This window comes from Ictidomys tridecemlineatus, chromosome 11 (genome assembly GCF_052094955.1).
Source record: "Ictidomys tridecemlineatus isolate mIctTri1 chromosome 11, mIctTri1.hap1, whole genome shotgun sequence".
In the NCBI taxonomy this organism is placed as follows: Eukaryota; Metazoa; Chordata; class Mammalia; order Rodentia; family Sciuridae; genus Ictidomys; species Ictidomys tridecemlineatus.
Window position 1 is genome coordinate 42,766,717 of NC_135487.1, and position 21,485 is coordinate 42,788,201.

Sequence of the window (21,485 nt, forward strand, 5' to 3'; positions counted from 1 at the left end):
AACAAGATGCTTAGCTCATAGAAATGCTCAGTCATTTTTTTTTAAATATTTACCCCTGACGCTAGAAAATCTTTCCTTCATTTGTTCAGAATTATTTAAATAATTTAAAATAATCAGTGCTTTCCTGCTCTGTGCCTGGTTCTGTCGTGGGAGATGGGGCCATAACAAAGAACAAGACAAACTGGGTTCATATTCTGATGATACATACCTATTGGCAGGTAGGGGAAACAACAAAGAAACAAACAATACCAGACAGGTCAGACAATGATTAGCATGGGGACCTGGGTTTGTACTGTGTTGAAAAAAAAACAAACCATGCTTTCCTCTGCTCTCACACACTATCAACACACACACGACATCTGTGACCTCAAAAAGTGTGGATTCTTGCTCCTCACCAGCAAGCAAGCAAGCAATTCTTCAGTGGACACCAGATGTCTGTCCTCTAATTCAATTCTCTTGTGACCCCACAGGTTGGAGGTTCAGTTCCCACGATTGCCTCCCTTCAGAACCAGTCACAAGTCTGGGCCTCCAAACCTTCAGATGGATCAGTTATAAATTGAGGTACCTGCACCCTCTCCCCTGGTTTGATTAATTTGTTCAAGCAGCTCATAGAACCCAGGGAAATACTTCCTGTCCTCTCTGGGCATGCCACCCTTCAGGAACCTCCAGTGGCAGACTCTCTGGAAGCTCTCTGGCCTGTCCTTTTGGATTTGCATGGAGAATACATTGCATAGCATGAATGAAGCTGGGACAATCATGTCAAAATGTGATTGGACAAAAAAAAGGACATACTCTAATACTAAGAGACCTGTTGGGGAAGCCCAGCAAGGCCTGTCTGCCTCAGCATTCTTCTAGGCCTCTCTGTAGAACACTCCTTCCTCATGGGCATAAAGCAGGGCCCATCCAGGGATCATGACCTCCTATCAGATCAGGGTAGGTCATAGAATTTCTTTATGACAGCTCCAAGGCAGAGAGGTGAGGGAAGATATGAGTGTCTATCTACTCCCTTGGGTAAAAAGCAACTCAAGTTTCTGAGGCCAGCCTTGGGTAAAAGATTGTGAGTCAGGAACCATGGATGGAAACCAAAAATATACATATCCTAATATCCCAACACTACTTTATACTAGAGGACCAAAGGAAGACCTCTGCAAAAGTGCTGGTTAAAAAGAGATCTGAATGACATGAAGGAGCAAGGAGGGAAAGGTCACAGGAATAACATTCTAGGCAGAAGGTACATCGGCTCTCAAGCAGGTGAAGACCATATTATTCCTATTTTTGTGGTAACCATGTCTAGGAGATACAGTAGTTTGCCCATCTCTCACAGAAGAGGTAGTTAGGTTTGGATCTGAATACCATCAAAAAGTAACTATCACATTCAACGGGTTTGCAGACATTTATCAAAGCAATTGAATTCTCTGAACTTTAGGAAAGAAATAACCTGACTAAACCAAAATAAAGCCACTCTTCCTATCCTACACTCCCTAAGTTATCTGGCTCACCCACTGCTTGTGGTTTCTCTACCCTCCATCTCCAGGTTGTTGAGATGTGTTGTAAACACATCTCCAGCCCAGATGTCTATGCTAAGGTGGAGGTTGTAGCCCCCCACCTAGTATGCAAGCTCCTCTCTGTTTTGTACATTGCTGTGTCTGAAGTCCAGACCTTTTCTGCCACAGAGTTGATGCTAAGTATGTATTTGTTGAATGGACTTTGGGCTTATTTATCTATTCACTAGACTTGGCTACCTCCTCCACAAACACATCAAGTTCAATATACCCAAAACAGAACTCTAGCACTTTCTTCTCCAAAGTGCCCTCTCTCTGTGTTTCTGGTCTCTGAGAACAGTATACTGCTCTGGATTTTCCAGATCAGAAATGCAAGCATCATGCTTGATTTCTTCTATGTTTTAACCCACGTTAAAGGAGGTGGGGAAAAAAATCTTCTTAATTCTGGTTCTTCTGAAATCCATACTGACTTCACCCTGCCCTCTCCACCATGCCCTAGCTGAAATCGTATCACTTCTTCCTTGAATGGTTACAATCATCATTTAACTATCTCAATCTTTTCTATATAGGAACCTCTTCAATATATTCCATACAGTACCTTCCAGAGAGATCATTTAAAAATATTTTTAATTATAAAAATTATTTGTTCTCCATGCCTGTAGTCCCAGGGGCTTGGGAATCTGAGGCAAGAGGATCAAAAGTTCAAAGCTAGCCTCAGCAACTTAGTAAGGCACTAAGCAACTCAGTCTCTAACTAAACAAGCCTCTAAGTAAAATACAAAAAAGGGCTGGGGATATGGCTCAGTGGTCAAGTACTCCAGAATTCAATCCCTGGTACCAAAAAAAAAAAAAAAGCAAAAAACTTATTTACTCCTTCTGAAACTATGGGGGAAATAAACCTTAAAAAGAAAACAGAAATCACTAATAATCCCAATTATACATTTGGGTTTTTGGAGGTATAATTCTTCCCAATAGTTCAGGTATACACATACACATTTCTTTTTATTTCTCTTTTAAACCCAAATTGCATAATTGTATTTAAGCTTTTAATTTCTTAGTTGAAATTGTATTATGAATGTTTTTTTTACAACTTTAAATATTTTTTAATACTTTCACTTAAAAAAATTACATCAATTGAATATAGCTAATTTGCCTAATAATTTTTCAATTACTTAACATTAATTTGTTTCCCACTCCATTATTATAAAACAGTCTTCAAAGTACATTTTGTACATAACTTTTATCTTCATTTCTGATTATCCCCTTATAAATTGCTAGAAGTAAAATTATTAACCCAAGCTACATGAAGTTCTGGATACTTTTGCCAAGTTGCCCAAAAGTAACTTTTTAAAATTCAAATCAAATCATGTTATTTTGTTTTAAATTTCTAAAGATGGATTTCAGAAAATACTTCAGAGCTCCTAGCTAGGTATGCTGCAGGATTTGGCCTCTATTTACAGCTCTTACATCAGCTCCCACTGCCTCGGCACCTGAGCCCTTCCCTCAACCACATCAAATGATGGAAAGCTCAAGGAATGTGTCAGAGTGTAGGATGTGATTGAGTTCTTTGCCTAGACCCTCACACTTTTCTTCAGCTAGCCAATTCCTACTTATTGCTTTAAAATTTAGCATCAAGCATCAGTTGTATAAAACACATAATTAAATCTCTTCCATGTCAGTGCTTGCCATGAGTCAGACTCCACAAAAAAGTCACTTCATTTAATCAAGAATGTCTGCATGGATATGTTGTGCCCGATATCCAGCAGAAGAAACAAATGCTCCATCAGTCAGTGATTTACATAGTTCCAGTGACAGAGTAGAGACTTCAGATCCACATAAATGTCGTTATCTCATAACAGACAAAGGTGCCATAAATGTACCTTGAAAAAAAAAAAAAAGGTAGCCTCTTCAACAGATGGTGGTGGAACACTGGAAATCCATATGTAGTAGATTGAAATTGAACCCCTATATCTCACCCTGCACAAGACTCAACTCAAAGTGGATCAAGAACCTTGGCATTAGACCAGAGACCCTGAGGCTACTGAAAGAAAAAGTAGGCCCGATTCTCCAACACATCAGCTCAGGAAGACTTCTGAGGAAGATTCCTAAAGCACAACAAGTAATAACAAAAAAATCCATAAATGGGATGGTATCAAACTGAAAAGCTTCTTCCCAGCAAAGAAAATCAAGAACATGAACAGAGAGCCTACAGAATGGGAGAAAATCTTTACCACCTGCATCTCCGATAGAGCGTTAATCTCCAGGATATACAAAGAACTCAAAAAATATCCAAAAGAACAAACAAATAATCAATAAATGGAACTGGAATAGAATTTCACTCAGCCACAAAGAAGAATGAAATTATGGGATTTGCCGATAAATGGGTGGAATTGGAGAGTTTCATCTTCAGTGAAATAAGCCAGTCCCGAAAAACCAAAGGCCAAATGTGGATGCTAACCCATAACAAGGGAGTGGGGGGAGGGGAAGTATAGAAGTTCTTTGAATTCGACAAAGGGGAATGAAGGGGTGTGATGGGAATAAGAAAGAGTGGAATGAATCGGACATAACTTTCCTATGTTCATATGCAAATACACGACCAGTGTAACTCCTCATCGTGTTCAACCACAAGAATGGGATCAAAGTTGTAATGGGTGGCGGCATACCATGTATGTATAATATGTGAAAATACACCCTACTGTCAGGTATATCTAAAAAAAAAGGTCAAATTCCTCTAAATCTAAGCCCCCATTCTCTCTCAGGGCAATTCACTTCCCCACGGATCTTCCTATCATTTAGACTCCTCGTCTCTGAATTTTCTAGAACATCCTGGGCGTACCTTTGTTTTTCTGTTTGCACATGTGTTAGTTTCCCTCATTCAACCATAATTTCTGGAGGGCAGAAACCGTGTCTCACCCACACAGTTAGGCTCGGCCTATGTTCGTTGAATGAATGATGATTGAATGAATAAACATCACTTATAACTCCGATCTGAGTTTTCCTTCATTTCCTTTGCTGTCACCGATGACGACTTCATGAGCTTGTCTCCTTGGGGGATCACCGCTCATTTCCTCTGATGTCTCGATTCATGCTGGGGTCTTCCAACAGAGTACAGGTGACATCATGGCCATGGAATTCCTCTGCCAATAAAGGTGGACCCCAGACAGCATCCCATAAAACCAGCAGAAAGAGAAAGAGACTGAGTGAGTGGGCTGTAGAAAGTCTCTGATTACCCATACATGCCAGAGAGCGAGAGGAAAGGGAACACAGATACAGACAGGACGGGGCCTCTGTGTGTGGCAAGAGTTGGCCTCCCAGGGTGAAAACGGAAAAGTGAGAACTTGGCACTCAGGTTTCCGTTGAACTTGAAGTGATCAGAGCAACAAGAACCATTGTCCACCTAGGCTGTCCCATTAATGCCAAACCTCACTCCACTCTCTTTGCCCAACGATTTGAACCCCAAAGCAGTGTGGTGGTAGATACATGGATTTCTCCCTTTATAACAGGCACCTTCCATAGCAAGAGTTTCTGACTGAGTGTTGCTTGGACCACATATTCCACAGTTTGGTCACCAAAGTGGCAATTATCCTTTATTCCTCCTCTCCAATTTCACCGCAAACATTGCAGCATCTCCACAAATGCCACCTAATGGTTTGTGTCACCCACTCAGGAGAAGAGTGAAGAGCACGTGCTTGCATGTACTTGGACACACACACATGCACACAAACTTGTGTGCATATCCAATTATATATACAAGCATGTATTCAAAAATACATATACATGTTTGCACATATAATTAAACACACACACATTTTCACATATCAACTAAAGGAAGGACTCTTTGATCTTCTACTGGTGTTTATCAGGGACCCACTCTGTGCTGGCTATGATGCTCCATCCTAAGGGAAAAAATAAAGGATAAGACATTTGTCATTACCCTCAAGCAGCAGATGAGTGAGACAGACATACGCAGAGTGAGTCACAGAATAGGAAGGCCCTGGAAGGACTGCAGAGCCATTCTACCTGGTCTCAGGGTTCAGTTCTCCAGGGAAGGCGGAAGCAGATCTGATCCTTGAAGGTAACCAAGAAGAAGAAACTACAATGCAACATGAAAGCAGTATGAGTTTGGGGAAGTTGTGAATTGTTCCCCATGGCTTGATTTTATGAGACAAGGGAAAAGGATAGGTGTCTGGAAAGAAATAGAGGCAGAGAAATAGGCAAGTCCAATATCACGAAAGCAACCTACTCTGAAACCCCAAAGCTAACAACATGACAAAATTAGCTATTGCAGAACTAATCTTCTCCAGAAAAAAACAAAACACACACAGTTAGAAATACTGATAAATATAACAGCTCTCCCCACTGAATAAAATATAACTACTTTCTCCCCCATTAACATATGGACCATCAGAAATGCAAGAGGAATATAAAACCAAGGTAATAGATTCAGACTGAAGTTGAAGTTGGAGACGTGGGCAGAGGACAATCATGCAGTCTGGTATATTAACCTAAGAAATTTGAACTTTTTTCTGAAATCTTAAAAAGAGAATGCCATGATTAGATTTGCTTAGCCCAGGGGTCTAATGAAACCCTGGGGTCTTCCTCTTGTCAGGAGCAAGCATAAAACTGCTTTCTAGAGATCAGGACACATGGAATCCCCACCAAAAACACCAGCCCTGCTGTAAACAAGCTTACAGTAAAAAATTAAAACCACACAAGTTCAAACTATTCGGTATCAAAATGAAAATTAAAACCCAAAGGGATTTAACTTGTTCATACTTATCAGAGTGTGGAAAGTTAAAAGACAGACAATACCAATTGTTGAGTTTGGAAATCAATCAGCAAACTCCTATGGTATTAGTGGGAATATCAATTTGATATAGCTATTTTGACTACTTAATTCCACTAAAGTTGAGACAGATGAACTCCACTCTCCAAGGATTTCATTTCTCTGTGTAGCAACACTAATTCTTACTTACTGTTCAAGAAGGAAAAAAACACAGCAATCGTTGCATCACTGTTAATTGTAGTGAAAAACTAGAAACAATAAGCGGTCATCAATATGAAAATGTGGTTTTCCCGTATACTATGATGCCACAGAGTTAAAATAAACATTCTAGATCTGTGTACGATAAATTACAAAAGCACAGCATTTGAAGCGTAAAGATAAAAATACACATTACTTTTATAATATTTGTATAAACATATACTTAAAACTCCTCTATGTATTGCTCATGGATGCATACATAAAATGACATACGTCAAAAATCAGGGTAACTGTGACCAGGGAACAGACTGTGTAGAATGGAGTGACTAGGTTTAATTGATATCTTAGCTTATTTCTTAATGATAACCACTTTTGATCTGGAAAAAAATGAGACAAATTGCTAATCTGTTATGTCAACTATAGGTATATGGGTCTTATTCTCTAAATTATATTTTCAGAATGAATTAAAATTTAAAAATAAGAATAAATACTGTGCTAAGGACTTTATTCCATAAGCAGGGGAGTAGCACAGCTAGCTTTGTTCTTTAGGAAGATCCCTCTGGCCTCTGTGTGGAGGATGTCTTTGAAGCAACTGGATGGAGGTGAGGAGACCTGGTGAAGAGGCGATGGCAATAGACTGAGAAAGAGTTAATGAGGCTGGCGTAAGTGGGAGGCCAGGGGGAAATGGGAAAGGATGAGCTGGAAAGCTATTGGGGGAGGTAAAGTTGCCAATCGACTGTCAATCTCCTTTTTCTTGTGGTACATAAACAATTTTTTTACAAGCTTCCTTTTTTTTCCTCCTTTTCAAACGAAGTTTGACAAATAGACAAGAGCATTCATCATGAATACAGCCTAACAAATTTTGACATAATGACCACCACCTAGATCATCTTCTCCCAGTCTATCTGTACCCCCAAAGGTTATCACAAATCTGAGTTCTATCACTAGATTAATGGTTAGTTCTATCACTAGATTAGTGAATTCTATCTAGGTTAATTATGCCTGTATTGAACTTTATAAAAATGAATTTATAATATATGAATAATCTGTTTTATCTGATTTTAGCCACTCAATTTTTTTATATCATTCTTTTGTTCATTCTCATTCCTGTGTGAGTATTTAATTCTAGTATTTAATTGATGGGGATTTGAGTCATTTCCAGTTTTAGATGGAGCTACCATGAGCATTCTTATGCACATCTTCAGCTGAGCCCACATGCAGCCTTCCGTTGGGTATAAATTTTAGTGGTAGCATTACTGAACAATGGAGTATGATATTATTGCTTTAGTAGATATTGGCAAAGCTTTCCAAAGGGCTTGTACCGATTTACATGGCCAGCAGCTCTAAATGAGAGTTCCAATCGTTTCACAACTATAATCACTCTTGGTATTGTTTTGTTGTTTATACGATGATAACTCAGTATGATTTCCATTTGCAATTTTCCATGATTCAAAAGTTGACCATGCTTTTCTATGTTTACCTTTCATTTATATACCTCTGTCATAAAGTCTTAAAAATAGCTCACCGTTCCTTTTCTTGTCATTTACACCATTTTGAAATAAAAAAGAAAATGACTGAGGTGTCCCTGATTCCTGCCACTCATCTCCTATTCTGGGGTCTTTTGCTCACTGCTTTCTTTTAGAAGGAGGCCCAACAACTCACACGTGACTGCATGGATCTAAGTATTTTGAAAACTCTACATACTCATCATTAGACAGGCTTGTGTAAGGAACTAGCTTCCCCCCCCCCCCCCCCCCCGAGTTGGGTGTTCTAGAGGACAGGCTTACACGGGTTAGGAAGAAAGTCCACCATAGGGGCTGGGGATGTGGCTCAAGCGGTAGCGCGCTCACCTGGCATGCGTGCGGCCCGGGTTCGATCCCCAGCACCACATACCAACAAAGATGTTGTGTCCGCCGAGAACTAAAAAAGATAAATATTAAAAATTCTCTCTCTCTCCTCTCTCACTCACTCTCTCTTTAAAAAAAAAAAAAAAAAAAAAAAAAAAGTCCACCATAGAGAACAGTCTTTCTGACTCATTCTGTTCCTGCGGCCTCAGCATCCACCAAGGACTCCCTCCCTACCCCACTGCCCTAGTTATTTATTTACTCCTTTGTTTCTTCCCTGCACCTGCATTTCACTCATTTTGCTGGGACAGAGGAGTGAAGTAAACAGGCTTTGGCCCTGTGTGGCTTTCTGTAGGATGAGTCCTCTGTAGGATGAGTTCCTGTAGCTTCTAGCATTCTTTCTTTATAATACTTATTTGAATCCCTACATTTGTCACTCAATCTCTTGCATTCCCCTCTAGACACAGCTCCTTGAAGCTGGGATGTCACCTGTTTTATTTACTGCTCTACCTGGTGTGTTTACCAGGGCCTGGGACATAGGAAGTAATTAGAGTCAATTTTACTCAATGAATAACCGAAATTGTTTGGATCTGAATTCCAATTTCTATCCCAAATTAGATGTGTGAACTAAGATTCTTAATTGAGTCTTGGTTTCCCTTTCAGCAACAGGGAGGGAGCTAATTATATCTACTTTAATAGTTGTTTGTGGAGATTTAAATGAAACAAACCATGTAAAATAGCTGTCAGTCATTTATCCATAAATACTCCTTTGGAAATATTTTGGAATAAGCTAATGGATATGTGAATCCATTCTAAATAGGAGAAGTCACGCAGACTTGGGACTGGTGAAGCTTTTTAGCTCTATCTCAGAAAAAAATACATGTTCTTACTAACTCCTAAAGAAAGAGGAAAAGGTTTGCACTTCTCCATATCCCTGCAGTCTGTTTAATTGGTTGGTTACCAAGAGTCATGTGACTTTTGGACCTGGGGCTGGTTAATTGGCTCAATAAATACCAGGAACTATACCAAACAGGGATGCAAGACTTGGCAGAGAAGGTAAGATAAACTTTTGTCTCTGAGAACCTTATAGACCTTTGTGGGTCCCCCCCCCCCCCGCCACATTACAGGCCATTGAACCCAGTGTCACTCTTCCACTGAGCTATTCCCCTAACTCTTTTTAATTTTGAGTCAGGGTGTTTCTAGTTACTCAGGCTGACCTTTAATTTGTGATCCTCCTTACTCAACCTCCCAAGAGCTAGGATTACAGGGGTGCATCACTGTGCCAGGCTAGAATGTTATAAGCTTGATAGTCATAGGATTTGGGTCCTTAAAGCTAAGAGGTCACTGATGTTTTCCCAGCATGCACTGAGCCAAGCCTAGCAGGAATGTGGCTTGGGGCAGTGAACACCAGATCAGAGGCTGAAGGTTTATGAAGTATAGAGTGGGAGTACTTCTCAAACCTTCCTGTGCACATGAACAACCTGGGATCTTGTTCGTAGGAAGGTTCAGGTGGTATAGTTTTAGGTGGGGCAGGGGCTTCCACTTCTGTACTTGTACCACACTCTCTGGGGGTGCAGATATTGTTGGTTTGTGGACCACGTTTTGAGAATCAAGGGTCTAGACTCAGAGAATGCCATGATGACAGAGGTATAAGAACAGGTATTAGAAAACCCATCCTTATAAAGTAACAATCCAAGACTCAGGTTCAGGCACATCTCAGAGCCGGTAATGGGGAGAGCCAAGACTGTGATGTGGACCTGAGTCCTGAAATCCACATATCCTTCTGCACTGCTGGGTGGCTCATCATGGTGGCAATGGCTATTCTGAGCTGCAGTTCCATCTTTCTGTAAGTCTACATGAATTGGGGCTATGTCTCTTGTGGGTACGCTGTCAACTACTTGTAGAGAGGCACAATGGACTGACTAGGGGACTCATGTCGGGAGGATTTGGTGCTGGAATCACCCAGTTCTCCCTCTCAGTTTCTCTCCCCTCTTCTGCCCCCATCAGCAGGAGTTATTTTCTCTCACTGGATCTTTGTTCCTCAGAATTGAAGTAAAAATTTGAAGTGTGGCCTTAGGTTCTCCCTAGCTGCACCTGGGGCCCAAAGGTACATCACGACTCACAAAAAAGTTGCTGAGCTGATATCAGGGCATGAATGGGCCTACTTTGTCTAATAACCAAGAGCAAGCAGGCTGGTCTTGTTGGCAAAAAAGCAAGCCGTAAGCCACAGGAGTTCATTTCCAGGCCTTGGAACCAAATGGAGTTTGTCAGTCTGGATCTGGAAATTGCTTAGGGTTGATGGTTCCTTTTTCCTTTCCACTTCTTTCCTTTTTGAATATGAAAGACTCTGTTTTCCTATGCCTGTCCAATCACTGAATTTTAGAAGCAGCTAATTGTTTCTTTAGTTTTACAGGTTTGCAGATGGAGAACAATTAGACCTCAGGGTGGTATGAACACAGAGGCTTATCCTTACCTGATTTAGATAATGAGATCTGGGATTGTTAAGTTAGTTTTAGATGAGATTTAACAAATGTGTTTATTTATGTATTTTATTTATTTATTTTGCAGTGCTGGATTGAACCCAGGGATTTTTGCATGCTATAAAAGTGCTCTATCACCGAACTACATTTAGGAATGGGAATGTAGCTTAGTGGTAGAGCACTTCACTTACCTCACAAGAAGGAGAGAGAGAGAGAGAGAGAGAGAGAGAGAGAGAGAGAGAGAGAGAGAGAGAACTTGGAGATAAAGTAAATCTATTTTGCTTTGGGAGCCAGAGGGTGAACTGTAAAGATGTCCACGGGCAAATCTCTGGAAATTGTGACTGTTTTTACATGGCTAAGGGGAATTAAGGTTTAGCCACTGGGAATTATATGTGCCAATCATTTGAATTTAACATAGGTGCATTATCCTAAAATTTATCTGAGTGGTCCCACATAATCACTAACGTCCTCGAATGTGGAAGCTGTGGAAGAGGGGGAGAACCCAAGACAGCACAATGAGAAGGAAGAGGGCAAGGGATTGTAGATGGGGAATGAACTTCTCCCCCAGACCCTGCAAAACTGGGAAATTGAAACTGTGTTGCTTTGAGCCACTGTTTGCAGTAATTTGTTACAATGACCATAGGAAACTAATATAAGACCTGTCCTGCAATTTTTACTCTGAAGGATCTTAGACAAGTGGTTTCACCTTCGCATTCCTGGGCTTTCCTTACTTCTCAAAATAATAACTGTTCTGGGTAAAAAGGAACAAAGAGGCAGAACTACCTGGCGCATAGGCACACAGTACATGTGAATTTCAAACTTCCCCTTTTCTTCCTGGTTGGAAAGCACAAGAAGAGGGTCACAGGCAAGCAGACAAACAGCGTTTTTCAGCAGTGTGTCTTCTTCCTTTGCTGTGGACCCTGTGAAGGACTCGCCCAGTCAGCTCCCCAAGCCCACGTTATCTGAGCACTGGCTCCTTATCTGCCTTGGGGGGGGGGGGGCCTCACAGCTCCCACTTCCCTAAAACCCCTCTTAGAATACAAAAGCTCTTTAGAAGCCCCTGAGATGAGACAGAGCCAGAGCCTCACTCTGCAAACAGGCTTTCAGAGATGAAAGAGCAGCTTAGCCACTGGTATCTCTCCTCTGGTTGCCATGTTGCCCATTGACAGAATCAGAAGGCGGTGCCCTGAGGGAGGCCAATCAGAGGCTGGCCTGCCTCCCCCTCCTCCTACCCACGCACCCAACACAAACATCCCTCCAACATTCCAGCATTAGTTGTGTTATGAGCTTTTATTTAAAAAGCACATTTAATACAAGTATAGTTTCGCAGATACAAGTTTTCACTTTGTATGCTACAAAAGTCTTTGAATATTATTCTCTTTACAAAATGGAACCTTACAAAAATACTGACAATTTAATGTTTTTATACATTTTTCTCTAGTTGCAGTTATTTCTCTCATTGTAAAACAATGGCTACCACAGAACTATTGATATTTTAGTTGAGATTAAAAAAAAATTAACTCATTGCTTTTTTAAGCAGCTAAAGTAAATAACACAGGTCGAGACACAGTTTATAATCATAGTGGATATAGCTAAAATTGCTTCAGAAATAATATTTTACATAGTTAACTTTTAATGTTTTATACATTATTTATATAATATTTATATATAAAAATCATAGCTTGCTATACGTTGAAATGAAAGGACGGATTCTGTAACAAGGATGTGCATGTGGTTGATCCATATGGTTACATGTAGCCCTTTGAAAGGTTTGCATCCAAGATCAAGAAGCATTTCTTTCTTCCTCCTTTCCTCAAAGGTCCAGTAGAAGGGGTCCCCATCTACCACCCAGAGTACGACCTTGCTTGGAAGGACACTTATGGATAGAGAATGAGGAAAACTCTACGGAGATTTAACCCATGTGTTCTGCCCAGCAGAACCTACCGAGAACTGCCCTAGGGGTCAACCCCAAGACAACAGTGCTTTACACAGCTTAGCAAGAGCAACTCCCACGGAAACCCTCTCTGCTCCGTTATCTTGAAGGGTAGCCTTTCAGGCAGGAGACCGGCTGCTACTCTGGCTCCCTCCGAATTGGAGTAGCTGAAAGGTTGTTTCATCTTTCATTCTGCCCTTTTCCTCCCCTGTCTCCTGTCCAGAAGGCTGTTTTGCATCAGCCCAGAGGCCGACCATGCCCTTGCTCATCTCTGGACACTCAGGAGGAAACCCCGGATTTCAAGGGAGATGGCAGTAACCGAAGTCTAACCGTTTCTAAGAGTGTGCAAGTGCCCGGTGATTGACGTGTACAACATCAGCATCCTGTGATCGACATCACAACATCACAGGACGATGAGTCAAAAGAAGACAAATGGAGGCCTGGACCCTCCATTTCTTCTGAAATTGTGCTATTTGTGAAGTTCACTCATCCCACAAAGAGTCTTCTAATCTCTAAAGTGAGGGACCATGGTTGTGGGCCTGTGGACTGTGCAGGGGTCAGGAGCTGTGATAGAAAATCCTAAGGATTAGGGATTTGGATTTGGGATCTTGACCACTTGACTGAGCCAATATGCTCATTCCTTAGATTTAAGAAAACAAAAATTTTCTGAACCAAAGTCACAGTAGAGAATAGAGTGGATGAGAAGGGGGGAATGCAAGAGGGGAGTTCCCCAAGGCTAGGTTGTGGATTCAGTGCTAATTCTGGTGTGGTGTGCTACAACGTTGAGTTTGCACTTTTCTCACAGGCCTGGGATTCTCAGGTCACCAAAGGTGACCAGAAGACTCAAAATCATTTTAGTGTTTGTGGTGGGACAGGCCCGTGCTCACTAGAACATGAACACTTAAACCAACTGCACATCCAGGACTCCGGCACTTGGTGTTAGTTTGCTGTTGATTCCACATAGGTGAACGCTACCTATTTTGGAAGGCCACAAGGTAAGACTTTTTTTTTTTTTTTTTTCCTTTTCAAAAATCAGTTGGGCAAAAAAGTTTTTCCCTACATTCTACTGTCTGATGAGATTGGAGAGCAGCAAGAACTTGCTGTCAGCAGTCATTGTACAAAAAAAAAAAAAAAAAAAAAAAAAAAAACCAGCTCAGGAGGCGGGCAGCACCTACACCATGTTGTGGTGATTGTTCCTGTCAATAATGTCCACAGGTGAAAGTATCTCCTTCCTGATGGCAGGCGAAGGCAGGGAGAGTGTCGTCTTAGTCTTGAAGAGGTCTGACACGAAGAATACCTAGGAGCACAAATCAGAGATCCGAATTAGTAACTGCCACTTGGGATCTGGGGACAGGCAGAGGCAAATGGAAGGAAGGTGGGAGGTACACAGACTTTAGGAAAAGAGAGCCCTAAACCAGAGCTCTCTAAATCCGGAAGGACCCTAGAGATCATATAGTCCAACTCTTATTGTTTGAATGGGGAAACTAAGGTCTGGAGGACAGTGACATGGCCCAGGTTGTGCAAGAGTAGAATCCAGTTTTATGGACTCAGTCCAGTGCTCTGTACCTGCAACCCCAGACTTCCTGATTTCTCAGGGCATGTGAGCAATGAAAGAGAAGTTCTTAAGTAAGGGAAGCAAGTCATAATTAGTCAGTAATCCACGCTACTTTCCCTTTCCTTACAAAGGAATTCAGGGTGTAACCGAGTCAGATTGGCCAATATGAATTCCTGTCAACAGGAGCTGAAGTAAGGAAGCAGCAGTGACCACTTTTTCCTAAAAACCCCATGACAGCAATCATTTCATATGGGACAAGAAGCCAGGTCTTTTTGCAGAGGGAGTCAGCAACTAACTTGGAGGAAAAAGGTCAATAAAAAAAATCTCCTATCCTCATACCCAGCATTCTTCCTCCTCTGGGCATGTGACCTAGGAGTCTGTCCTAGAATCATTGAGTGCTGAAAACCCTTTGGCAAGCATATAAGGATGGCTCAGATGTAGCTGCTGTGTCAAGGAGCTATGATGCAAGAGTCAAGAACTTGATGAGCTACTGGAATAACAAAAACCTGTGCTTTGTATTAGATAAGCAAAGTAAATACACAGATTTCCACTTGAGCCATTTAGCAGCAGGGGTTTGTATTAAGTAATTATAAGTGGCAACTGTCAATTGTGTAATTTAATAGAAAATACATAGTTGAATGGAAGTGGGGAATAAAATACTTTCAAAGTTCCTGGCAAAGATGTAGTTCAATGGGACAGTGCTTACCTAGCATGCACAAGGCCCTGAGTTCAATCCTTAGCACTGCCTCCTCAAATTCTACATCCCACACTTTCAGAACTGAAATGTTTTGCAATACCTGCAGATGGTCATGTGCTAACAATTAAGGTACTGCCTTTTCATTCTGGCCACCTTACTAGCCAAAAAAAAAAAAATATGAAGACTTCACCAAAACTAAGACTCAGCCAGGGCCTGGTCACGGTAAGGCCTTGGATTATTTGTTGAACTGATTTCCAAAATGTCACTTCTCTAGTAACACAGCCATCAACAAAGTGTCATAAAGAAACTAGTAATGCTGGCTACCCCAGGAGAGGGGAATGGAGAGGCCAGAAGATAAATAAATTTGGAGACCCACAAAACTCTTTCGTATCTTCTAATTTTGAGCCTGTGACATATTATAAACATTTCATTTTGTTGGCTACTACAAGAAAAGGGGATCTTAGCCAAGAAATGTCATCCTTTAACACATTTTTAGCTTGAGAGCCACTGAGAGTACCCTTTTGCAAAGGGGAAAAAAAAAAAAATCTAAGCCTTTTCTCCCTGTCTTTTCTAAGACAATTTGAACAGAGAAAAGGTTGGGACAGAAAGGTCTGTCTCCCGGCCAAGGTCAAACTTGAGAGGAAGGAAGGAAACGCCCTGTGTGCCAGCTGCTAGGGGGCTCCGGGCTTCCCAGCAAGGGAATCCATTAGGAGCAGCTGGGGAGGTGGTCTTCAAGAGCCCCCAGTATAAGAAAAACTGAAGAGATGCGATCAAAGTTCAATGTGTTCAATGATGAAACTTTCAACTCCTCCCTATCCCAGCCCCTTCTCTCCCCCATTCCCTCCCTCCCTACTGTACTAAAATGATGCTATCATCAGACAGGTGCAGATTCTGTATCCATTTCTTTACCTGAAATCATCCTCCCTTTTTGCTTTATCCCTAAGGTAAAGGTCTCAATCCATCTCTCCATCACTGGCTCTTAGCTCCACTATCTCAGCAGGCTCTCCCAGTCCTAGTTTCTTAGAGATCTTTTTCCTAGATTCCATCTGTGAGGGCAAATCAGGCAGAGAACAACTCCCTCATCCCCAACAAACACTTGAACCACTGACCCCTTAATCTACTGATTTATCTCCCAATCTAATATTTTGGGGTTCATATCCATATTGCATGTTAGAGTTTGTGTTGCCTAACTGCAAGATGGAAATAATATGAAGGTTAAAGGTCACAGTGAACTCAAGAAGACCTAAAACTGTGCCAATAACAAGACATTTCTTTCTCTAATGCTGTGGATGCCACAGTAATTACTGAGCCTAGATAAGTGATGCTCCCTCATATCTCCAAAGCTTTGCTAGCTGGCTGTTCTTCCTGGGTGGGAGACTCTAGAGGAGACCCAATCCTTATCACCCTGGATTACCCACAGCACCTAAGCTGGGTTTTACACCTACCAGGTGGTCAATAGATGTTTGTTGTTGAATTTCTAAAGTTCCCCCTAGTTCATGAAAAGCAAGTGCTCCGGCCTTGGGTTCTACCAGTATATACAAGACCAACAGACTTTAGGGGAAGCACATTCTCGGATGCCACATGCATATGGCCAGGCAGCAAGATGAAGGGTTGAGTGAGGTCAGGCAGAATCCCACCTCCTTGCTTTCAGTATGGCTTGAGGTTACACAAACACTTTTTGAGGGGGGAATCATGAAACGTGATCCTATCAAGACTCAAACAGGGCTTCATCTTCCTAATGCTTAAACAACAGAACACAAAAAGCTCTCGTAAATGTGGTAAACTTCTTGGCTTGGAACAGTTCCACTTCCTGGGTGATCTCTACCTGGAGGCCGAGGCTGGGAAGGCTCTACACAGATGAGTGGACCTATCGTAGGTCCACAGAACAAACCCACTCCCAGTCCACAGCCCAGCTCCACAGGTCATCTCACTGTACAAAAGAATAGACCACAATGAGCACTGTCTCAATAAACAAGAAAATTGGACGCTGGATACCAAGAGGAGGTCTAAGCGACGGTGCTAGGACATTTGCTTTTAATTTCATTTTTAATTTCATTTCTCTGATTTTTTGAATTTTATAAATTACTTTTTCTGAAAAAAGAATCAGGGCAATTATTCAACATTTATTAAACCCCTGCTGTGTTTTGAGTCCCAAGAATACAAAATAGAATATTCCCAAAACACAGTTCTTGGTCCTCAAGGTAAGTCCATGCCAATGAGGGAGCGTCACGTAGGAAGATGGCCTCCACAATATTGTGTTTTGAGGACTGTGTTAGAAAGAGGCCAGAGTGGAAAAGAAGCCCAGAGAATGTGGCTTTTAACTCAGACTGAAGAGGTGGGGAGTGGCCCTTAGAAAGTTCCCCCAGGGGGCAGCTATTAGGGCTTAACTCTGGAGGATAAGGAGGGGTTCCCCAGGTAGGGAATGTCCTGGAGATTGTTACAGGCAGAGGGAGCAGCGGCGCACTGGGGTGCAGGAGGCGGGGAGAACAGAAAGTTCAGGACTTCCTGATGCTCAGTGTGGCCGGGACAGAGCCATCAGTGAAGCTGGAGAGCAGAGGGCCTGAACTTGAGAGGCCTCCTTGGACACGTCCAGCACTTCAGACCCCCTCCTTTCTAGACATCATTGTCAAGGATCAAGCACTGGAAAGTCTTGCAACAGTTTGTGCTAATAACTCAAAGGAGTCAGAGAAGGTACAGGGAGCTCCAAGATGGGGACTACAGAGTCTAGGAGAAGATAAGTCCTGGGATGGCACTATGAAGACAAAGAGGAAGAGAGTGATTTTGAAATACCGAAGATAGGCCTGTAGCTGACAGATGTGATGTGTCTGTGTAGGTGGGTGTGACTTTAGCCATGACTTTCTTGCTAGTTCTGTTTTTCTACTACTGAATTTTTTTTCCCCTGCATTGGTTCCCACTGAAAACTCTTAAAATTGGGGTAATTAGGGTGAGGGGGAAAATGATAGCTCTCTTCCGCCTTCTAATATTTTGGCTCCTTTTGATATGGTCTTGGGGAAGTGATTCTGACCTCCTGCTGAGTCAGAATGTCAAGCTATTCTGTGATCAGATCTCTGGGCGGAAGGCATTTGATTTACCCAAACACTCTGGACAATGTGGCTCTTCCTTCAAGAGCAAGACTACACACAAACAAAGCAGCTCTAGGCTGTAGGAGCCCCATCCACACCACAAGATGAGGAGATAAGAAATGTGCAGGGAGCAGCTCCTTATGAATGGCTGTTAAGGCTCTAGCACCACAGCCCTCTCCCACTCCCATCCAGCCACAGAGCGCTGGCTGCTGAGAAGCTTTGTTCTTTAAGGTGGGATGGATTTGTTTGCAAATCCAAGGTTTGCCATTTTCAGCCAAATACCCACGTGAGGGATACAATGCCTATCTCTTGGGGGTTACCATCAGGATTATGGGATGTAAATGTGGATCACAGGTATGGCATGGTGACACACAGAAGTCACTAACCCTGGCTTGTGGGTTCAGTGCCTGTCTACGCAAACTCACTTCTTTGTATCTTGCTTTTATGTGGAAAAAGCAGGAAGAAGAGAAAGAACTAGAAAAACTAGAAAGGAAAGGGGAAAAGAGGAGCCATTGAGAATGTGAATGAACTTGGGAAAGTGGATGCTGACTCAAGACAGCTACAGGGACTGTGTGCTGACTTGGAGTTTTCCACAGGGCAGATAGGATCTGCTTTTAAAGACTTACAATTTCTGGGGCTATTTTTGGAAATGAGTCACACTGGAAAAGATGCTCTGGAGTCTTCTTGCCAGCGTTCACCTGCTGCAGCGATGCCAGCCCCGGCCTGGAGCACACACGGCCTGGTCCTGCTGGGGCCCGCCTACCTGGAGCTCACCAAGAACCAAGTCCACCAGAAGCAGGAAGTCTGGGTGGTGGCCAGGTCTCCACCTCCAGGGCCATGGACGGTTGGATCAGCACATTTTGAGGGCCATTTTGTGAAGGGCAGAGTATGACAACTGAATTGTCTTTTTAAAAGTTCCTGGAGCCCAAGAGTGTTTCAACTCCTGACTGTGGGTAAGTGAACCTGAAGATAGGAATCATGCTCTTGGCCACGGAGACTCTTTATAAGCTCCCACTAGTTTAGATACCAGCACAGGGCAGATAACTATAAAAGCCAAAGGATTTTAGAATCGTAGAAGCAGAAGAAAAGACAAGAGTTGTCTATTCTGGTATTTCGGAGTTTGAGTGTACCACTCCAATTATCTGTTTCAGAATCACCTGGGTTCTTCTTGAAAAAAGCAGATTTCCAGGCACACGACAGACCAATTTGGAGAGTGGTCTGGAATCTGCATTTCAACAACACCACAGGTATTTGTTGTGCAGACCACAGACAAGAGAACTTCAGTGGGCGGTCTACGGAGATGAATGGATGGGCTCAAATGATAGATGTACCATTGCGTGGCTGTGTGTCACTGGGCTTTATTTAATATTCTGAGAGAGACTCTTTTATCTGCACCCTGGTCACCAGGATGCTTCCCTGAGATGCCTTCTCTTCCCTCTTTGGTTCCCCTACTGAACTTTTAATGACCTTCCGTTTCAGCTTTAGGCCACAGGCCGTGATGCATGATCCTTCAATGCTATGTCATGTTTCCCCTTCTAGACTGTCAGCTACTCAAGGGCATGGGTTGTGTTGAGTCATCTCTGTGCTCACAGTTCAGGAACAGCAGTCCTCAATGAAGGCTGATCCCACTGCCATGTGCAACAGAGACCCTGTTTGCTGCTGATGATTTTGCATGCACTTCAGTGTGTCTTGGCCCTGAAATTTCCTTTGGGCTTTCTGGTCCACCATACTCAACACTCTCCAGATTAAGGAAAGGAGAAATTTCTTGGGAGGAGAAAGCCTTGGGAATGAACTCACCCTCCAGCCCTACTATATAGTAAGTGCTGTCTAGACAAAAGTTATCTTTGGCAGCCTTGTCTTTTGGAGATGGCATTACTCAATTACAATCATTATTTTTTTGTCCTCAATAAAGGGGCTTTCAGCAGCTGTTGACACGATACATTTGCCAGTGTCTGTGGTGAGTGATTTCCTGATGCATCTGAGAAGAAACACGATGGGGCAGAAAGAGTGTCACCCTAAGAGCCCAGCAGCAGGATCCAGTCCCCAAACGGCTATTGTTGTGGAACTGGGACCAAGTCACACTCTCGTGTCATCTTGAACTGATACAAAATGAAAAGGTTTGATGATTTCAGGTGATCTTCCTGCCCTGGATTTGTGTGCAAATATTACTAAAAAGAAAACTAACTTCCTATATTTACTGTAAAGCTTAAATGAATAAATAATACATGTGAAAACACTTCCAATCTGTGAAGGACTATTCACATCTCATCTCAGTTATCATCATTAAGAATCATCACTGCTACCGAGGAACACAAAAGAAGTTAACCTTCTCTAAAAGAAGAAAGAGGGTTTGGAGAAGGAGAGGAGAGTGTCGCGGGCCATTCTGAAGAAGTGCCCTGTTGAGGAGCCTGCAGGAAAGTTCTCCTCGGCTAGCTCAAAGGAGGGCACCCAGTAAGGAGGACCCTGAGGGCTGGTGGCCCTGCAATGGGGTGCTAGTTTCAGCAAGAGCTGGTGCTCAGGAATGTGGCACCCAGAGATGACAGAGAATGGACAAAGACAAGGGCCACCATCCCCAGAAATCCTCCAATTTAGAAGCTAAAAGGGAGAAGGGGGCTATTATTCACTGAGCTGGCCTCTCCTTTTTATCCTGCAAGCTCCAATGGTTTGCACCTCTGAGCCGAGAAACGAGGCATTCTTTCTATCCATTCCTATGTCTTATGCTATTTCTACATACAGTTCCCTGGCTGATCTTCTGTATGTCATAATAAATGTCGACTCATCTTTCAAGAATCACCTTCCTTAGGAGTTCTAGACCTCCGAAACCCTCAAGGAGAATTGATGATCCCCACTCTTTTGTCTTCTGCTGTCCTCAGTAACGGACCCCATGCCAACAGCTGTGCCCTTCCAATGCACTTGCTTTTCCACGTGTTTGTTCCAATCAGATTGGTCTCAAGCCCTCAGTGAGTTACTGGGTGGTCACCATCTGCATTTTTAAGAGTTAAATGGAAAAAAACTAAGAAGGGATGTCTGTGTGTCTAGGAACATTAAGTGGTAAGCCTTATTTTGTGTTTGGATGCCTCTGTGGGGTTATGATGTACAATGTATTTCTTATTATGGATGAGGATCAAGTCTTGGAAACATATATTGCACTGTGAGTTCTTGAAGGACCAACTCCTTTTAGCTCTGAATGCCTAAGACAAAGCACAGCATGTACCACATAATGCCCATCCACTCAGCATGTTGTGTGTGCCCGATGTAATGCATCTCATTGGCATTGAATCCTCAATCTAAAAATCATGTAAATACAATAAACCCCCTCGTGGAGTAGGAAAAGGCAGCTGAGAAGTGAAATGACCTGGCCAAGAGGGCCAACTGGCAAGTGGCAGGAAAGCGGCTCCCCCTTCTGAG

At 42.5% G+C, this 21,485-nt stretch overlaps 1 protein-coding gene and 1 long non-coding RNA gene across 2 annotated transcripts in view; one reads left to right on the top strand and one right to left on the bottom strand.

Moving 5' to 3' along the window:
* Positions 1 to 12,080: 12,080 nt before the first annotated feature.
* Positions 12,081 to 21,485, bottom strand: part of Plpp3 (phospholipid phosphatase 3) — an 82,112-nt gene continuing 72,707 nt past the window's right edge. Inside the window, exon 6 of the mRNA XM_005326024.5 lies at positions 12,081 to 14,039. Within this exon, the coding sequence (XP_005326081.1) occupies positions 13,914 to 14,039 (126 nt within the window). The 3' untranslated portion in view covers positions 12,081 to 13,913. The remainder of the gene's footprint in view (positions 14,040 to 21,485) is intronic.
* LOC144368066 (uncharacterized) lies at positions 18,433 to 21,219 on the top strand. The gene is made up of 2 exons (XR_013427806.1): positions 18,433 to 19,893; positions 19,990 to 21,219. It is a non-coding gene; the product is annotated as an uncharacterized LOC144368066 (long non-coding RNA).